The sequence below is a fragment of the Salmo salar genome, chromosome 13 (genome assembly GCF_965601325.2).
Source record: "Salmo salar chromosome 13, fSalSal1, whole genome shotgun sequence".
Classification (NCBI taxonomy): domain Eukaryota; kingdom Metazoa; phylum Chordata; class Actinopteri; order Salmoniformes; family Salmonidae; genus Salmo; species Salmo salar.
In genome coordinates, this window is record NC_138303.1 from 77,067,021 (window position 1) to 77,084,088 (window position 17,068).

Here is a 17,068-nt window from a genome sequence, read left to right on the forward strand (position 1 = left end):
ATATCATATACAGTTGAAGTCGGAAGTTTACATACACTTAGGTTAGAGTCATTAAAACTCATTTTTTCAACCACTCCAGAAATTTCTTGTTAACAAACTATAGTTTTGGCAAGTCGGTTAGGACATCTACTTTGTGCATGACACAAGTAATTTTTCCAACAGTTGTTTACAGACAGATTATTTCACTTATAATTCACTAAGTTGACTGTGCCTTTAAACAGCTTGGAAAATTCCCGAAAATGATGTTATGGCTTTATAAGTTTCTGATAGGCTAATTGACATAATTTGAGTCAATTGGAGGTGTACCTGTGGATGTACTTCAAGGCCTACCTTCAAATTCAGTGCCTCTTTGCTTGACATCATGGGAAAATCAAAAGAAATCAGCCAAGATCTCAGAAGAAAAATTGTAGACATCCGCAAGTCTGGTTCATCCTTGAGAGCAATTTCCAAACGCCTGAAGGTACCACGTTCATCTGTACAAACAATAGTACGCAAGTATAAACACCATGGGACCACACAGCCGTCATACTGCTCAGGAAGGAGACGCGTTCTGTCTCCTAGAGATGAACGTACTTTGGTGCGAAAAGTGTAAATCAATCCCAGAACAACAGCAACGGACCTTGTGAAGATGCTGGAGGAAACAGGTATAAAAGTATCTATATCCACAGTAAAACGAGTCTTATATCGACATAACCTGAAAGGCCGCTCAGCAAGGAAGAAGCCACTGCTCCAAAACCGCCATAAAAAAGCCAGACTACGGTTTGCAACTGCACATGGGGACGAAGATCGTACTTTTTGGAGAAATGTCCTCTGGTCTGATGAAACAAAAATAGAACTGTTTGGCCATAATGACCATCGTTATGTTTGGAGAAAAAGGGGGAGGCTTGCAAGCCGAAGAAAACCATCCCAACCATGAAGCACGGGGGTGGCAGCATCATGTCGGGGGGGTGCTTTGCTGCAGGAGGGGCTGGTGCACTTCACAAAATAGATGGCATCATGAGGCAGGAAAATGACGTGGATATATTGAAGCAACATCTCAAGACATCAGTCAGGAAGTTAAAGCTTGGTCGCAAATGGGTCTTCCAAATGGACATTGACCCCAAGCATACTTCCAAAGTTGTGGCAAAATGGCTTAAGGACAACAAAGTCAAGGTATTGGAGTGGCCATTCACAAAGCCCTGACCTCAAGGCTATAGAAAAAGTGTAGGCAGAACTGAAAAAGCGTGTGCGAGCAAGGAGGCCTACAAACCTGACTCAGTTACACCAGCTCTGTCAGGAGGAATGGACCAAAATTTACCCAACTTATTGTGGGAAGCTTGTGGAAGGCTACCCGAAACATTTGACCCAAGTTAAACAATTTAAAGGCAATGCTACCAAATACTAATTGAGTGTATGCAAACTTCTGACCCACTGAGAATGTGATGAAAGAAATAAAAGCTGAAATAAATCATTCTCTCTACTATTATTCTGACATTTCACATTCTTTTAATAAAGTGGTGATCCTAACTGACCTAAGACAGGGAATTTTTACTAGGATTAAATGTCAGGAATTGTGAAAAACTGAGTTTAAATGTATTTGGCTAAGGTCTATGTAAACTTCCGACTTCAACTGTATGTGAGGTGAAACGGGTGAGCACAGCGGTCAGTTTTATTAACAAGGCTAACAGTACACTGAGCAACTGCTAAAGCCAGTTGCTATAACATAAGCACTTCTATTGTGAATTATTATCTACCCCAGCCCAATGCAATCATTTGTTAGTTATTACAGTAAGATTGCTTTTAACTTAAATGTACCTTCTTAAAAATAACAATACAAATGCGATCCAAAATCAAAATGCCAAAAACAGTTGAAGAAAAACGTTCAGATCATGTAATTGCAACTTAGTTTTTTCTTTATTATGTACAAAGAAATACAACACCTTTCAATCTCCTCACAAGGCAGAAGGATATTATTGAACTCTCAACAGTTACATTTTGAACAGATGAATTACACATGTCTGAATAAGGCAGAGAGGGAAGGGAGTCAGAAGCTAAGAAGCATGACAGCAAAAAAAAAAGCTTTGTTACATGTGTATGAATGTATATAAAACAGTGATACAGCCTCCCAACTCTTTGTGCATTATCAGACAACCCTTCAAAGAGGACGGAGGGGTAACTGACAATGTAGAAAAAGATATACAGCTCATTATCGTATCACAAGTTCCAAAGTACTGTGCTGATAGTTGGGAGTTTCATCTCCCTACTCTTCCGATTTCCGACTCGTGATGTGACCAGAAATGACCCTCGACCTCCTCATACTGTGCTATCATAGCCTACTATTATCTGCTTGATGACTGTGATATTGTTACAGCAATATAAAGTGTTATTTACCACATCTGTTGACAGCAACTCAACCAACAACCAATATGTATTAAAGTTGAAGTGATCTTGTTTGTTGGACAGGTTGATGACAGAGCTGAGACCAGAGAACGCATATCCTCTGGGTCTAGACTTATTTGAAGCTCATGTTTTTTTTACATTCATCATATTTAGCTTTTATATACAAATGTTATGTATATACATATTACATATGATTTTGGAAGGACAGGCACAATTATTCTTCCAACAGATGTATTAATCAGTTAGGATCTTATATCTTTGTTGTTAAAATTCGTATTTGTTTTAGTGCTATTAAAATACAATTATGAGTTACTGTATAAAGATGGGTAAAGATGTTCAAGTCAGGCCATGACGATGGTGCCTTTATCTCTATATTGGAGCAACAGCAGTGGGCACCATGGCAACCTTCACAGTACAGTATATGGATAAGAAGGGACAGAAATGTTTCATACATTTTTCAAATCATAAAAAAAAAACTGGTTGGATTTCTATTCAAATGTAAGAAATTGCACATCTTTGCATGATGAATTAAAACTAAGACAGTTAAGTTTTAATACATAAAGGCTGCTAGAGATACTTCGACATGACTAAACAAAATTGGGCAATATTAAGCACTACAAATATTGCTTATTGTAAAGGCATGATACAAGCTTCAGAAATGGAAACACAACATTCCCATAACTGGGAAATGGGAAATCCACTTCATTCTGTTCTATGGCCCTCCAGAATCAACTCCACCTCCCTTCTTTCACAGAAACCCCAAAACTGATTTGACTCAATTGAAAAGGCATAAGTAGAAATGAAAAACTGACACAAAAAAGACAGCGAGACAGAGACAAGCTTCAAGAGGGACAAAACACATAGCAGAGACAAACATACTGTGGTGAAAGCATTTTAGCAGGGGAACAGACCAGACCTGTCATTTTTAGTGCTAAACCAAAGGCAGGAGTATAGCTTTTCAAATGGAAAGTATGGATGACATAAAGAGACACAGCAATGCCACTACTATAAATCAGTCCCGTCTTAATTTGTGCGTTATAAAGGTCTACATAAATACGTCATAGAGAATATAATTCACACACAAGAGCTAGCGATCTTAGTGATAAGGTTACGTCAAGCAGCTTACTCAACAGCTGAGTACAATGGCACTTTCACATTGAAGGTTCAGTTCAGTTTCTAGACAAAGCTCCACCATGTGAGGAAGCTTGTGTTCAAAGACCTACAGTACAGCCAACTGCACTCAAACAGATATCAGTACAGAAGAGCTAATGGCGATGCAATGCCAGGGTTAGGGGACGATGCAAAGTGCTGTCATGGATTAGGATGTGGGCATGTTCAATATCAAGCCATCTCCTTGATGTACTACTACCCACATGTACTAACTAAGCCATTTGATTGTATGTGTATTGTCTAGGTGTCTGTATCATTTGGGGTGGTAAGGCAGAGGGCAGCAGAGACAGTAGATTAATGATCATCAAACAGATATGGATATAGACTGTGCACTGCACAACAATGACAAGGATGAAAGGACTGGTTGATAGTGTGACTAATCATTTCCATGGCTGACGTACTCATTTCACAGCATTACTCATTTGTGCCATGCAGGAGAGTTGCTTCAGAGAGAAACAGTTTGACAGGCTCATCTAACACACAATAGGCTACTTGCTCATGAGGGGATATCCGTGCCTTTGACAGTACTGTCCCGCTTCTCTTCAGTCTCCCCTTTGAAAAAGATGACCCTTCAGATAAGTTAGTTGCTGTGTCCTCCAAGAGGAGGTGCAGAAGTGTAAACGTTCTAAAACAAAAACCAGCAGCTTTGACAACGAACCACAAAGAGATCCAAATGGGCCTAGCTATATGAATACAGTTCCCATCATACTCCATTGTGCCCTTAAGCACAGATCCAGGATCAGTGTACCCACCCCAAACCGTAACCTTCACTATTAGGGGGAAAACGCTAGACGTGACCACAAATCAGTGTCCAGGGGCAACTCCATCCTACTCCGTTTCGACACACCAGCTCCAGACCCCATTGTAACATCCTGCTCTTTCTCGGGGGTCTGACTGAACAAGGCGGTGTGCGAATACACAGATCTATAAATCCTCTGGACAAGAACAGATCCTTATATACTACAAAGAGGAGTGAATCTACATGATGCTGAGCTCAGGCCCACCCTCAAGAACGAGCAGGTAGCCCTTCTCCCCACATGGTAGACCTTGAGGACAATCACATGCTCACTAGACAATAAGAACAGTGATTGACAGGGCTATTCTGTGGTTTGGCTGATCAGTGTCCGTGTCCCCTCCCCCTGTATGGACTGTGTGGAATGATAAGCCACCATGCAGAGTTGTAGAAAAATTGTCTTTACTCCTCTTCTTCTTCCTCCTCCACCTCTTGTTCTTCTACTTCTTCTTCCTCCTCATCCTCTTTCAACTCAAGACCCTCCATCTCGCCATCCTCCAACTCTCCCTCCATCCCCTCTCCATCCCCCTCTTCATCACCCAAAGGATCCTCAATTTCTTCTTTCTCATCTTCGTAGGAAGAGATGGGTGAGTACTGGGGAAGGAATAGGTGAGAGCTATCGGGGGCCTCAGAGCTGGGTAGAGGGGTGCTGATGGGGCCAGAGAAGGGGCCAGAGAAGGGGCCAGATATGGGGCCAGAACAGTGACCAGAGATAGGGCCAAAGGAGGGGCCAGAGATTGGGCTAGAGATGCTGCTAGAGATTGGGCTAGAGCTGGGGAGAGGGGGGAAAGACTCAGACTCAGGGCAAGGCTGGGGGTCCCCTGTCCCTGTGGTAGTGACTGTAGCAGCAGCACCAGCCACAGCAGCACCAGGGATTACTACGCCAGCCCCCAGTCCCGGTGAGAGAGCACAGATGTCGGGTAGGTGCTCCCTGATCTCCCCTGGCTCCAGGGGGTCTGGTCCACAGGGATCGTGTTCGCTGCAGGACAGCCGTCCGTCCAGCTTGGAGATGAAGAGCATGCCGTCGCGGTGCAGTGTGCAGTAAGAGCTGGGACACATCTCACAAAAGGAGGCTGCCTCCTTACCACACAGGTCACACTGGTGCCACGGGCACTCCCACCGACCTGCAGGACAGAGCAGGGAGATAGATACAGTATATCAGACAAGGGCAGTCAGACACAACTCCATCAGCAGTAACACAGAGAAGTAATCAGCACACTGAGACTGCTAACCAGGGATCTGACAGACTTCAAACAGTGAAAATGCATGAAATATGTCATGCATATCATTCAATCACACAAACCAACAGTAACAGAGGGGAAATAGAACAAACCACTACAAGCTATAATACTACGATATCATCTCCTCTGACAGGAATCTAACTGTGCCACTGACCTGCAGGCCTTTTGGCGAGGTTGAGACAGTCTGCGTGGTAGACCTTGGGACAGCCTGGTCTCTTACAGGACACAATTTGTCCCCCGTCCCCACAACTGAAGCACTCGTCCTCCCTCTCCTTGGTCACCTCCATCTTGTTCTTCCGTTTAGCCAGGACCTTCTTCTTCAGCTTGCGGCCCTTGTCATCTGCTGGAGGGTGGTTCTGGGGAAGGACGAAGCGTCAGGATGTTGAAAGAGACACGGAAACCCAAACTGAAGATGGCCCTTTCATTCAAATATCTCATTCCCATTGACATGACTATTTTGACTACTGTATCAAGGGCCTCTTGGATTTGTGGAAAGAGATTTTAAAATAGCTATCATGATTGTTTCTACTATTGATGTATCTTATTCATCCTGTAGATCATGTCATCAATAACAACATCTGGTTCCAGTGTCTCCTCACCTTTGGCCGAACTCCTAGGAAGCCGCTGCAGTTTGGAGCTTCACATTTACACACAGTCTTCCCATTCCCCAGGCACTCCAAGTTGTAGTTGAAAGTCAGCTCTGTGTCTGGAGACAGACAAAATGACCCATAGAAGACAGATATAAACCAGTATCCACAACAAGTGATGGAGAGATGGACATGAACTGCTGATGGAATAACCTATGTAATTACCGTGTAAAAAAAAATTAGTTCTGTAAATACACTAATTATGGCCTACTTTGCCCTCACAGTGGTAAATATTATGCAACTTCCTTTTCTTATACCTGGTACAATGCTACCCTTATACACTATATATACCAAAGTATGTGGACACCCCTTCAAATTAGGGAATTGGGCTATTTCAACCACACCCGTTGCTGACAGGTGTATAAAATTGAGCACACCGCCATGCAATCTCCATAGACAAATATTGGTAGTAGAATGGTTTTACTGAAGAGCTCAGTGACTTTCAACATGGCACCGTCATAGGATGCCACCTTTCCAACAAGTCAGTTTGTCAAATTTCTGACTTGCTAGAGCTGCCCCGGTCAACTGTAAGTGCTGTTATTGTGAAGTGGAAACGTCTAGGAGCAAAAACGGCTCAGCCGCGAAGTGGTAGGCCACACAAGCTCACAGAACGGGACCGCCGAGTGCTGAAACGCGAAGCGCTTAAAACTTGTCTGTAACACTCACTACCGTGTTTCAAACTACCTCTGTAAGCGACGTCTGCAAAATAACTGTTCGTTAGGAGCTTCATGAAATGGGTTTCCATGGCCGAGCAGCCGCACACAAGCCTAAGATCACCATGCGCATTGCCAAGCGTCAACTGAAGTGGTGTAAAGCTCGCCGTGGAATCACGCTTCACCATCCGGCAGTCTGACTGGTGAATCTGGGTTTGGCGGATGCCAGGGAAACGCTACCTGCCAGAATGCATAGTGCCAACTGTAAAGATTGGTGGAGGAAGAATAAAGGTCTGGGGCTGTTTTTCCATGGTTCAGGCAAGGCACCTTAGTTCCATTGAAGGGAAATCTTAATGCTACAGCATGCAATGACATTCTAGATGATTCTGTGCTTCCAACTTTGTGGCAACAGTTTAGGGAAGGCCCTTTCCTGAATGCCCCCATGCACAAAGCGAGGTCCATACAGAAATGGTTTGTCGAGATTGGTGTGGAAGAACTGGCCTGCACAGAGCCCTGACCTCAACTCCATCGAACACCTTTGGGATGAATTGGAACGCCGACTGCGAGCCAGGCCTAATCGCCCAAAATCAGTGCCCTCACTAATGCTCTTGTGGCTGAATGGAAGCAAGTCCCTGCAGCAATATTCCAACATCTTGTGGAAAGACTTCACAGAAGAGTGGAGGCTGTTATAGCGTCAAAGGAGGGACCAACTCCATATTAAAGCCAGTGATTTTGGAACGAGAATGTTCGACAAGCAAATGTCTACATACTTTTAGTCATGTAGTGTAGTTCTCCTGCCAATGCCTATATAATGAAAAGTGTTGCCAAAATCCAAAGCCGTAATATAGCACAAACTCCTTAAGCCAAAGCTCCGCTCACCTGCAGGGACATCTATGAGAGTGAAGAGCCCCACACGTGTATCTCCATTCACCGTCCACTTCTGGGTCTCACAGTTGGGCTGGCAGCTGTGGTTCATGAAGCGGGCCTGGTTCCCCTTTGGCCCGGCATCAATGATCCGATCCTAATCAACACACCGACATGGGCAACACTGTTCAATCATCATTACATTTGGGTGTCTTTATGATACCATGCAAAGCAGATGCAATTTTCTGAGATGAAATACAAAAACCAAAAGAATCCCCTCTCTTGAATGATAGGGCAAACTGTAGCTTTCTGCCTAAATAGACATACCCAAAAGTAATAATTTTTCATAAGATGGCCATAAACATAAATGGTAATGCTGCATAATTTTAGAAAGGTGTACTACTCACCTCTCTGGTACTTTTTAAACAATAAATAGCTGAGCTGTACTCACTTTTGAGGACCTAAGCTCAAGTACAAATATTATGAAATATAAAAAATCATAAATATGACAGGACTGCCAACTTTTGAAGAAAGCTTGGAGTAAGATTTGCTATGTGAATTTCATTACCCCCTGGCACAAGCCCTAGATTGGGGACTGGGTGTCCTCCCCCAGGAAAATGTTACTGTTTGTAAGCTAATTTCCTGCAATTCTACGTATTTTGACATGACATAGGCCTATGACCAGGGTGGAAAAGTTTAAAATAAAAACCACAGGTCAGGTATATTCAGGATGCTTTCAACATTAAATTAACACTCAAAATTTGATGACTTTTTTTTTTGGGGGGGGGGGGATGACATAAAGTATGCTGATATTTTTTTGTAAACATATTTGTAGGTGGTTTGATGCTTTATACAGACAGTAATGAAATGAGATAGGGAGACAGGCAAATTCTACAAATAGTGGGAAGGTTGGAAAAAGAGATTGATCCCTGTTCTCATGTGACAAATTACATTTGATTTCTGGAGCATTTAATATCCAATAATATGACTTATAAAAAAACGGTCCATGAATGGCTGCATTAATACATAGCCTCATACAATTCATTTTCAAAAGACACAAGTAGTCATATCAGATTTCAAATATGTGATTACACTGGCAAAATTGTGAAGAAGTGTAATAATAAAATAAGTGTGGGGAATAACACTAATTACCCTATATTTTAGCCCACTGTTAAGAATGAGAATTGTTCCACTGATCAGACTAAATGAAGTAAATACTGTAGATAATAAAATCGCCCGAAGACAAGATTACATAAATCTGCCCCTACACACTAACCAAATTATAGTCTAGAATTTGTATAGTCTAGAATCAAATATACACTTTTCGGTTCACAGTCTGTTTGACAAAATTATTTTCATAGTTACAAATCAGGTCACCCTACCACACTTCCCTGATAAAACATACTGTAGGTCTGTCTGCTGCCTTATCGTTGTCATAGTCTAAAAGGCATGGTTAATCTGACGTCTGTATTGGCAGTGCAGCATTTATGGCGATATGGCTTCCGCAGAAGCCAGGGCATTCATACTTCTTGCGCTCCGCGAAGCAGCACAGAGCTGTTGTGAAGGAAGTTGTCAAGGAAGTGAGTTTGTGTTTCAACAGGACCTCCCGCCCCCACCTACCGTTAACCAATCATGTAAATGCGGAGCTATACAGAGCTAAAACAAACCCTCTGCATTGTTACCAAATTTGGGAGTTGTATGGCGATGCGGTATGGAGTTAAATGTGGCCTCTGCATGTCTCCAGAGGATCCACGATTGCGTCACACCATCCATACGGAGCCTCCGACCCCATTTTGGATCAAGCATAAATGAGCTTTTATCCTAAAAGCCAATCACCAAACGAGGGGACTAATGCAAGTGCGGATTAAATCGACTTAAATCGATTTTAGTACATGCTGTCAAAAGGCTGCATTCTGCAATACGGACCGGAGTAACAGCCACCTAATTTTGTTGACAACATTGTACATAAAACAGCGCTACATTGCAGCTCTTTTTACTCTAATCTTGAGGGGTGTATCTTTAAAACATGCAATCAACCCAATTGATCCCTTACATAACTAGACCAATCATATGCTTCAATGTGCCGCGGTTCACAGTGCTGTGGCAGGACAGGACAACGATAGATGTTCCGCTCGTTTATGATGATAAATTGAAGGTGCAGATGCTCCGATTTAAAAACGATTTGGAGCACAGATGAAATGTTAACGCGCTGACTATGGAATGGACTACATAAAAGCAGTACTTTTCAACGCGTGAAATAATAGTGTGCCGTGAGAACGTGAGAAGAGGGTCAAATGCGTGTCTCACGGCCACTGCGTTAGAAACCACTGTTGTTGCATCCGCTTGACTTTTTACATGTGCTATTGCAAGCACTGCTGTGAGATTCACAGGCAAAGAACATGTGACGCGTCGCTCCCTATGCAAATACCAGATTTCCTGTGTCCGTGAAACTCACAGCTGCGCTTGCAATAGCACATATGAATCAGGACAACCAGCGTTTCATGGAGTGTATGTAACGCCGTTCACAGAGCGGGTTGTTCACAGAAATATCGTTCGGGAATCGGGGATTAACATCTAAGAGAACAAGAAACCAACAATTGTCAATAGTAGTGATAATAACCAATAACATAGCCTATAGCATTAATTACCCATGACAACTTCCTGTAGCTAGTTACAGAAATCGTGGTTAAAGGTCATAAGATTACAGAGGTAACTTCAGGCCAAGAGACAGTCCCACTAGAGCTCTGAAATCCTGACTCCTGAGCCCCACCTTGTCCAGAGTCAGCATGTAGAAGTTACAGATGTCGTTATCCTGGGCATGTTTGATCCTGACCCGACACTCATCCTCATCGATCACTTCTCCTACGTACTCATTCACAAACTCCCCCTGAGAACACAACCATGACCGTCAGCATGAGAGATACAGTGGAACACTCATTCTACTACCAATCATTCTACTACTCAAATAATTACTCTTGGATTGAACTCTTGGATTCATCTGAGAGCTCCCTTGGGTTTAACTGACTTTTGAAAGGGTAATTTACATGTAAAGATCATAGCAGATAGACTTGTGCAAATCAATGTTTCAAAGCCATGATGGCCATTGATGACAGGGCTTTGTCCACTTTATGGTTTGATGATTAGATTAACATATCACTGATTACCATTTCAAAAGTCATTATACTTCATCTTAACATGGAGATGATTCCTTTAACATCCAAAATATTGCTTACACTTTCTAGAAAAAAGTCTGCTGAGATTGAAATCTGTCTGGATTGAAGAGGAATCAAACAAAGCCCCGTTCAAATCCATAGCTTTTTGAAAATATAGTTTAAGCCCCAGGGGATACAGTTTCATGGTGGCACATTGATCTCTACTTTACATGATTAATGCGAAAACCTCCACCATTACCTTCTTGATGTCGTGTGCACAGCGGAGGCCCCAGCCTCGTGCCAGCGTCCTGAAGATCTCCACCTGGCTGTACTGGCGTTTGGTGAAGGCCTGGTTCAGGCAGCCATTGCCTGCCGGGCACACCTGGGGGTGGCACTCGTACATCAGCATGCGGTTAATACACTCAGAGTCAATGCCACACGGGTTCTCGTCTGACGCCTTGCAGTTACAGCGTGGGATCTCTGATAGGTCGGCCGTGATGAACTGCACCTTCCCGATTGGCCGATTCACCTGAGGGGTTAGGCGAGTGACTTCAGAGGAATGAAGTTGCAAAGGGGGTGTGGTAATACTTAAAATTTCAGGCAGTCTTATCAAACAGCTCTTACATTAAAAAGCCATTATTATAATTTTCACAATTTTACAGTATTATTGCAACTTCAGAGCGGAAATACACACTGAGTGTACAAAACATTAGGAACACCTGTTTCCATGATATAGACAGACCAAGTGAATCCAGGTGAATCAAATTACACTTTATTGATGTCACCTGTTAAATCCATTTCAATCAGTGTAGATGAAGGGGAGGAGACAGGTTAAAGAAGGATTTGTAAGTATTGAGACATGGATTGTGTATGTGTGCCATTCAGAGGGTGAATGGGCAAGACAAAATATTTATGCCTTTGAACGGGGTATGGTAGTAGATGCCAGGCACACTGGTTTGGGTGTGTCAAGAACTGCAACGCTGATGGGTTTTTCACACTCAACAGTTTCCAGTGTGTATCAAGAATGGTCCACCACCCAAACTATATCCAGCCAACTTGACACAACTGTGGGAAGCATTAGTCAACATGGGCCAGCATCCCTGTGGAACACTTTCGACACCTTGTAGAGTCCATGCACCGATGAATTGCGGCTGTTCTGAGGGCAAAAGCGGGTACAACTCAATATTAGGAAGGTGTTCCTAATATCTTGTACACTCAGTGTATATAAAACACAAGGAAGTCATGTTTTTGACTGCAATGGACCTTTAATGTATACATTTTGTGTGGCAAGAGGTGTGGCAGTTATGGTACCTTGATGTGTCTGTATGGAGGGGGTTTCTTGTCATTCCTCCTGTCCTCCTGAAGCTGTCTCAGTTCTTTCTCTGCCTGTAGTTTCAGAAACCTGCGAGCAGCTTCCTCCAAAGCTGGGGAAAGATTAACATTAAGTCAACGACAACCTTGTCACAATTCACTTCGACAAAACACTCTTACTCTCTGCACACACCCATGCTACACATACTTACACAGCTCAAGCCTCCCCTTCAAATTTCCTCTACTGCCAATCAAAATTGGTGTGAATACCTTTCTTGTAGATGGCGTCTACACCCTTCCCCATCTTCTCCTTGTTGTTGGTGTCTACGTCCATGTAGGGGAAGACTCTGGCTTGGTAGGTCCACAGGTAGTCGTTGGAGCCAAAGAAGTGCACAGGGAACTCCCCTACGTCGTGCCTCATACGTAGGATGTTCTCCGGAATGTTCTTGGGATGGTTGACCTCCGCAGGCCACCACCTAGACAGAAGATAGGAAGGGAAAAGACGATATGAATGAGAAAAGGAAATGGGCCATGGCAGAAAAACCACTACCATTTGCAACCACTGTTATATTGTGAAGAGAAATAGAGGTGCATTTCGGTTCTCAGTACCTTTGTGGTTTTGTAATGTCAGAACACCTAAAGGACACTTTATCATGAGGAATGTGGTTCAGACAGGGGAGGCCTTTTACTAATATCCTGGATGCCATCTGTTTCTTCTTTAGGCAACTTGTTGTTGTTTTGCCAAACCAATGGTGAGCCAGTGAGGTTGGTACCCAGGCGGCCGTACTGACCTGTACCGGCCCACTTTGACCCACAGGATGTCCTTATAGTGGGGCTTCTTCCCGGCCTGGCAGTCGTTACAGAACCAGCTGCCCTCGGGCATGTCGATGTTCAGACACTCCCGGTGGAAGGCAGCAGGACACGATTCACAGCACAACAGACTGCCCCCTGGAGCATGGGAGAGGAATAACAGTTTGTCTACTGGACTGGTCTATGAGATTGAAAACTCAGATGAGCAAACAGAGATGTAACTGGGCTGTAGTACATATGAACTCTGATCATGTGTTCTGCGAAAATTGTACCCTGATCATGTAATACACATTACATATGTAGGTAAGTATTTACTGAGTGTATCTATGCATATCGGACTCTAACAACCCAACATATGTGGAGGCCGGCGTACCTTCAGAGCAGACAAAGCACCAGCTGACGTTGACGTGTTCATGGTTGCGGATTCCCCTGCGGGGGGTGAAGTGGTTGGGACACAGGAAGCTGTTGTTGGCCAGGACCACACTGCCCGCTGCCATGCAGTAATCGTTGGCATGGTACGCCACAGGGCAACGCACACAGCGCGTCAGACGACCTACAGGACACACAACACAGGGGAGACAGAATGAGCTGTACACATACAGAATATCTAGTACACATACAGTACCTGTCGAAGGTTTGGACACACCTACTCATTCAAGAGTTTTTATTTATTTTTTACTATTTTCTACATTGTAGAATAATAGTGAAGACATCAAAACTATGAAATAACAAATATGGAATCATGTAGTAACCCCAAAAAGTGTTAAACAAATCAAAATATATTTTATATTTAAGATTCTTCAAAGTAGCCACCCTTTGCCTTGACGACAGCTTTGCACACTCTTGGCATTCTCTTAACCAGCTTCATGAGGTAATTACCTGGAATGCATTTAAATTAACAGGTGTGCCTTGTTAAAAGTTAATTTGTGGAATTTGTTTCCTTCTTTATGCATTTGAGCCAATCAGATGTGTTGGGACAAGGTAGGGGTGGTATACAGAAGATAGCCCTATTTGGTAAAAGACCAAGTCCATATTATGGCAAGAACTGCTGAAATAAGCAAACAGAAACGACAGTCCAACATTAGTTTAAGACATGCAGCTCAGTCAATACGGAACATTTCAAGAACTTTGAAAGATTCTTCAAGTGCAGTCGCAAAACCCATCAAGCGCTATGATGAAACTGGCTCTCATGAGGACCGCCACAGGAAAGGAAGACCCAGAGTTACCTCTGCTGCTGAGGATAAATTCATTCGAGTTAACTGCACCTCAGATTGCAGCCCAAATAAATGCTTCACAGAGTTCAAGTAACAGACACATCTCAACATCAACTGTTCAGAGGAGAATGCGTGAATCAGGCCTTCATGGTCAAATTGCTGCAAAGAAACCACTACTAAAGGACACCAATAATAAGAAGAGACTTGCTTGGGCAAAGAAACACGAGCAATGGACATTAGACCGGTGGATATCTGTCCTTTGGTCTGATGAGTCCAAATTGGAGATTTTTGTTCCATCCGCTGTGTCTTTGTGAGACACAGAGTAGGTGAACAGATGATCTCTGCATGTGTGGTTCCCACAGTGTAGCATGTCAGAGGAGGTGTGATGGTGCTTTGCTGGTGACACTGTCAGTGATTTATTTAGAATTCAAGGTACACTTAACCAGCATGGCTACCACAGCATTCTGCAGCGATACTCCATCCCATCTGGTTTGCTTTTAGTGGGACTATCATTTGTTTTTCAACAGGACAATGACCCAAAACACAGCTCCAGGCTGTGTAAGGGCTATTTGACCATAGAGAGTGATGGAGTGCTGCATCAGATGACCTGGAATCCACAATCACCCGACCTCAACCCAATTGAGATGGTTTGGGATGAGTTGGACCATAGAGTGAAGGAAAAGCAGCCAACAAGTGCTCAGCATATGTGGGAACTGTTGGAAAAGTATTCCTCATGAAGCTGGTTCAGAGAATGCCAAGAGTCTGCAAAGCTGTCATCAAGGCAAAGGGTAGCTACTTTGAAGAATCTCAGATATAAAATATATTTGGATTTGTTTAACACTTTTTTGATTACTACATGACTCCATATGTGTTATTTCATAGTTTATTCTACAATGTAGAAAATAGTAAAAATAAATAAAAACCCTTGAATGAGTAGTTGTGTCCAAACTTTTGCCTGGTACTATATATTTACTTCCCACAGCTCATTTCAAGTAGTGGGTGTTTCTATCATGGTGTTGAAATTAACTAACTGAATTTCTTGTGCAAAATGAAAATTATTTTAGCAAAAATATGTTTGCAAACATTTTTTCAGTTTTCCAACTCTAACCTCATCCCTTTCTCCTGTAGAGTTACCAGGGTTAGGTGATTGCAATTGAGAAGATTTACAATTAAACTGAACTGTGCTAGGTGGAGCAGAGCAGCACACACCTTTGGGGACAGAGGGGTTGACAGGGTTAGTGATGAAGCAGGACAGACAGACGTGGAGGGAGCAGCGGAAGCCCCCGTGCAGGGGGGCAACGAGAGCGTGATTGGCGATACACCCTCCATGGTAGAACTTCCCACACGCTGGGATCATACAGCGCCTCACGTCCTCCCCGGGCTTTTTACACGCAAAACAGGTATGGACACCTAGCAACAAACACATCAAGTTTAATAAACTGATTTGCTTTTACAAGCCAGAGAGAATGGTGGATGTTAGGATGAGAGGATGACTGAGGGGAGAGAATCAGCAAAGTTACGTGTGAAACAATCAGACAGCACACTGACTCTATATGCAACTAATAATAGTCTTTCCACAATTTTGTCTGAGTAGGAATGAGGCATAAAAAACATGTTAATGAGGATACAGTGGTTGTGTTTTTACAGAATATATGCTTGACCCACCAGACTTGCACTCCTGGCAGACGAACTTCCCTTTCGGAGGCTCTGTGAGGCCGCTACACTGGAGGTGGAAGGCCCCACAACACTGGCCCTCACACAGTAGAAGCTTGCCAGTCTTCTCACATACCTATCGTACAGTCCATAAAGGTTTACGCAACGTTAGAACAATGTACACAGCTATCTGAAACTTTCTGATGGGCAAAGTGCAAATAAACTCCACAATCACTTATAGCACTTTAACCTTTTCACGTGTGAGTTCCAAATATCTCTAACGGTCACCCCAGCGTGAGTTGTTTTATGTACATTCCAAAATGTGATTGTTTCGCAACGCGATAGTTATCACACGCTGCCTGATAATTATCTGTAGGTTATGTTTCAACTTGTCAATTTCAAATTATTTTCTATCAAGTTGTATTCTCTAACAACAGTTTGAATTGAGGTGTGTTCCGCCACCTCATTAATTCACATAGAAGTAGCCCGTTTCACTGTTGCAGACAATTTATTTTTGAGGCTTTACTGAGCTGGACAAATTTCTTCAAGGAGAGCCCAAGCACTTCCCCAGTGTTTACGCAGATCAAGTATGCAGACATTTGCCCAGTCTTGCACAAACCTTTTCCCTCTGGCACATTTTCTGGCTGGCGCTCGCATTGCCTCTATTGTTGTTTTCCCAAAAAATTATAACTTTGGACACGTGTGTGTTCCTATCAAAGTAAGTGCCTTATTTTCTGTATATCGTGTTGTCGTTTCACAGTACAGTACCAGTCAAAAGTTTGGACACACCTACTCATTCAAGGGTTTTTCTTAATTTTTTTTTATTTTCTACACTGTAGAATAATAGTGAAGACATCAAAACTATGAAATAGCACGTATGGAATCATGTAGTAACCAAATAAGTGTTAAACAAATCAAAATCTATTTTATATTTCAGATTCTTCAAAGTTGCCACCCTTTGCACACTCTTGGCATTCTCGGAAACAGCTTCACCGGGAATGCTTTTCCAACAGTCTTGAAGGAGTTCCCACATATGCTGAACACTTGTTGGCTGTTTTTCCTTCACTCTGTGCTCCAACTCATCCCAAACCATCTCAATTTGGTTGAGGTCGGGTGATTGTGGAGGCCAGGACATCTGATGCAGGTCATCAGACCAAAGGACAGATTTCCACCCGTCTAAT

General features: G+C 43.0%; 1 protein-coding gene across 2 annotated transcripts in view; it reads right to left on the reverse strand.

Moving 5' to 3' along the window:
* Nucleotides 1-1,871: 1,871 nt before the first annotated feature.
* The window catches only part of nsd1b (nuclear receptor binding SET domain protein 1b), a 30,964-nt gene continuing 15,767 nt past the window's right edge, over nucleotides 1,872-17,068 (reverse strand). For both annotated transcript variants that reach the window (XM_045693551.2, XM_045693552.2), the window contains exons 12-23: nucleotides 15,900-16,023; nucleotides 15,444-15,644; nucleotides 13,394-13,573; nucleotides 13,002-13,158; nucleotides 12,481-12,686; nucleotides 12,211-12,323; nucleotides 11,159-11,428; nucleotides 10,518-10,634; nucleotides 7,763-7,904; nucleotides 6,183-6,289; nucleotides 5,738-5,939; nucleotides 1,872-5,466 (exon numbers count right to left, since the gene is read on the reverse strand). In XM_045693551.2, coding sequence (XP_045549507.2) covers nucleotides 4,745-5,466; nucleotides 5,738-5,939; nucleotides 6,183-6,289; nucleotides 7,763-7,904; nucleotides 10,518-10,634; nucleotides 11,159-11,428; nucleotides 12,211-12,323; nucleotides 12,481-12,686; nucleotides 13,002-13,158; nucleotides 13,394-13,573; nucleotides 15,444-15,644; nucleotides 15,900-16,023 — 2,541 coding nt within the window. In that variant the 3' untranslated portion in view covers nucleotides 1,872-4,744. The remainder of the gene's footprint in view (nucleotides 5,467-5,737; nucleotides 5,940-6,182; nucleotides 6,290-7,762; nucleotides 7,905-10,517; nucleotides 10,635-11,158; nucleotides 11,429-12,210; nucleotides 12,324-12,480; nucleotides 12,687-13,001; nucleotides 13,159-13,393; nucleotides 13,574-15,443; nucleotides 15,645-15,899; nucleotides 16,024-17,068) is intronic.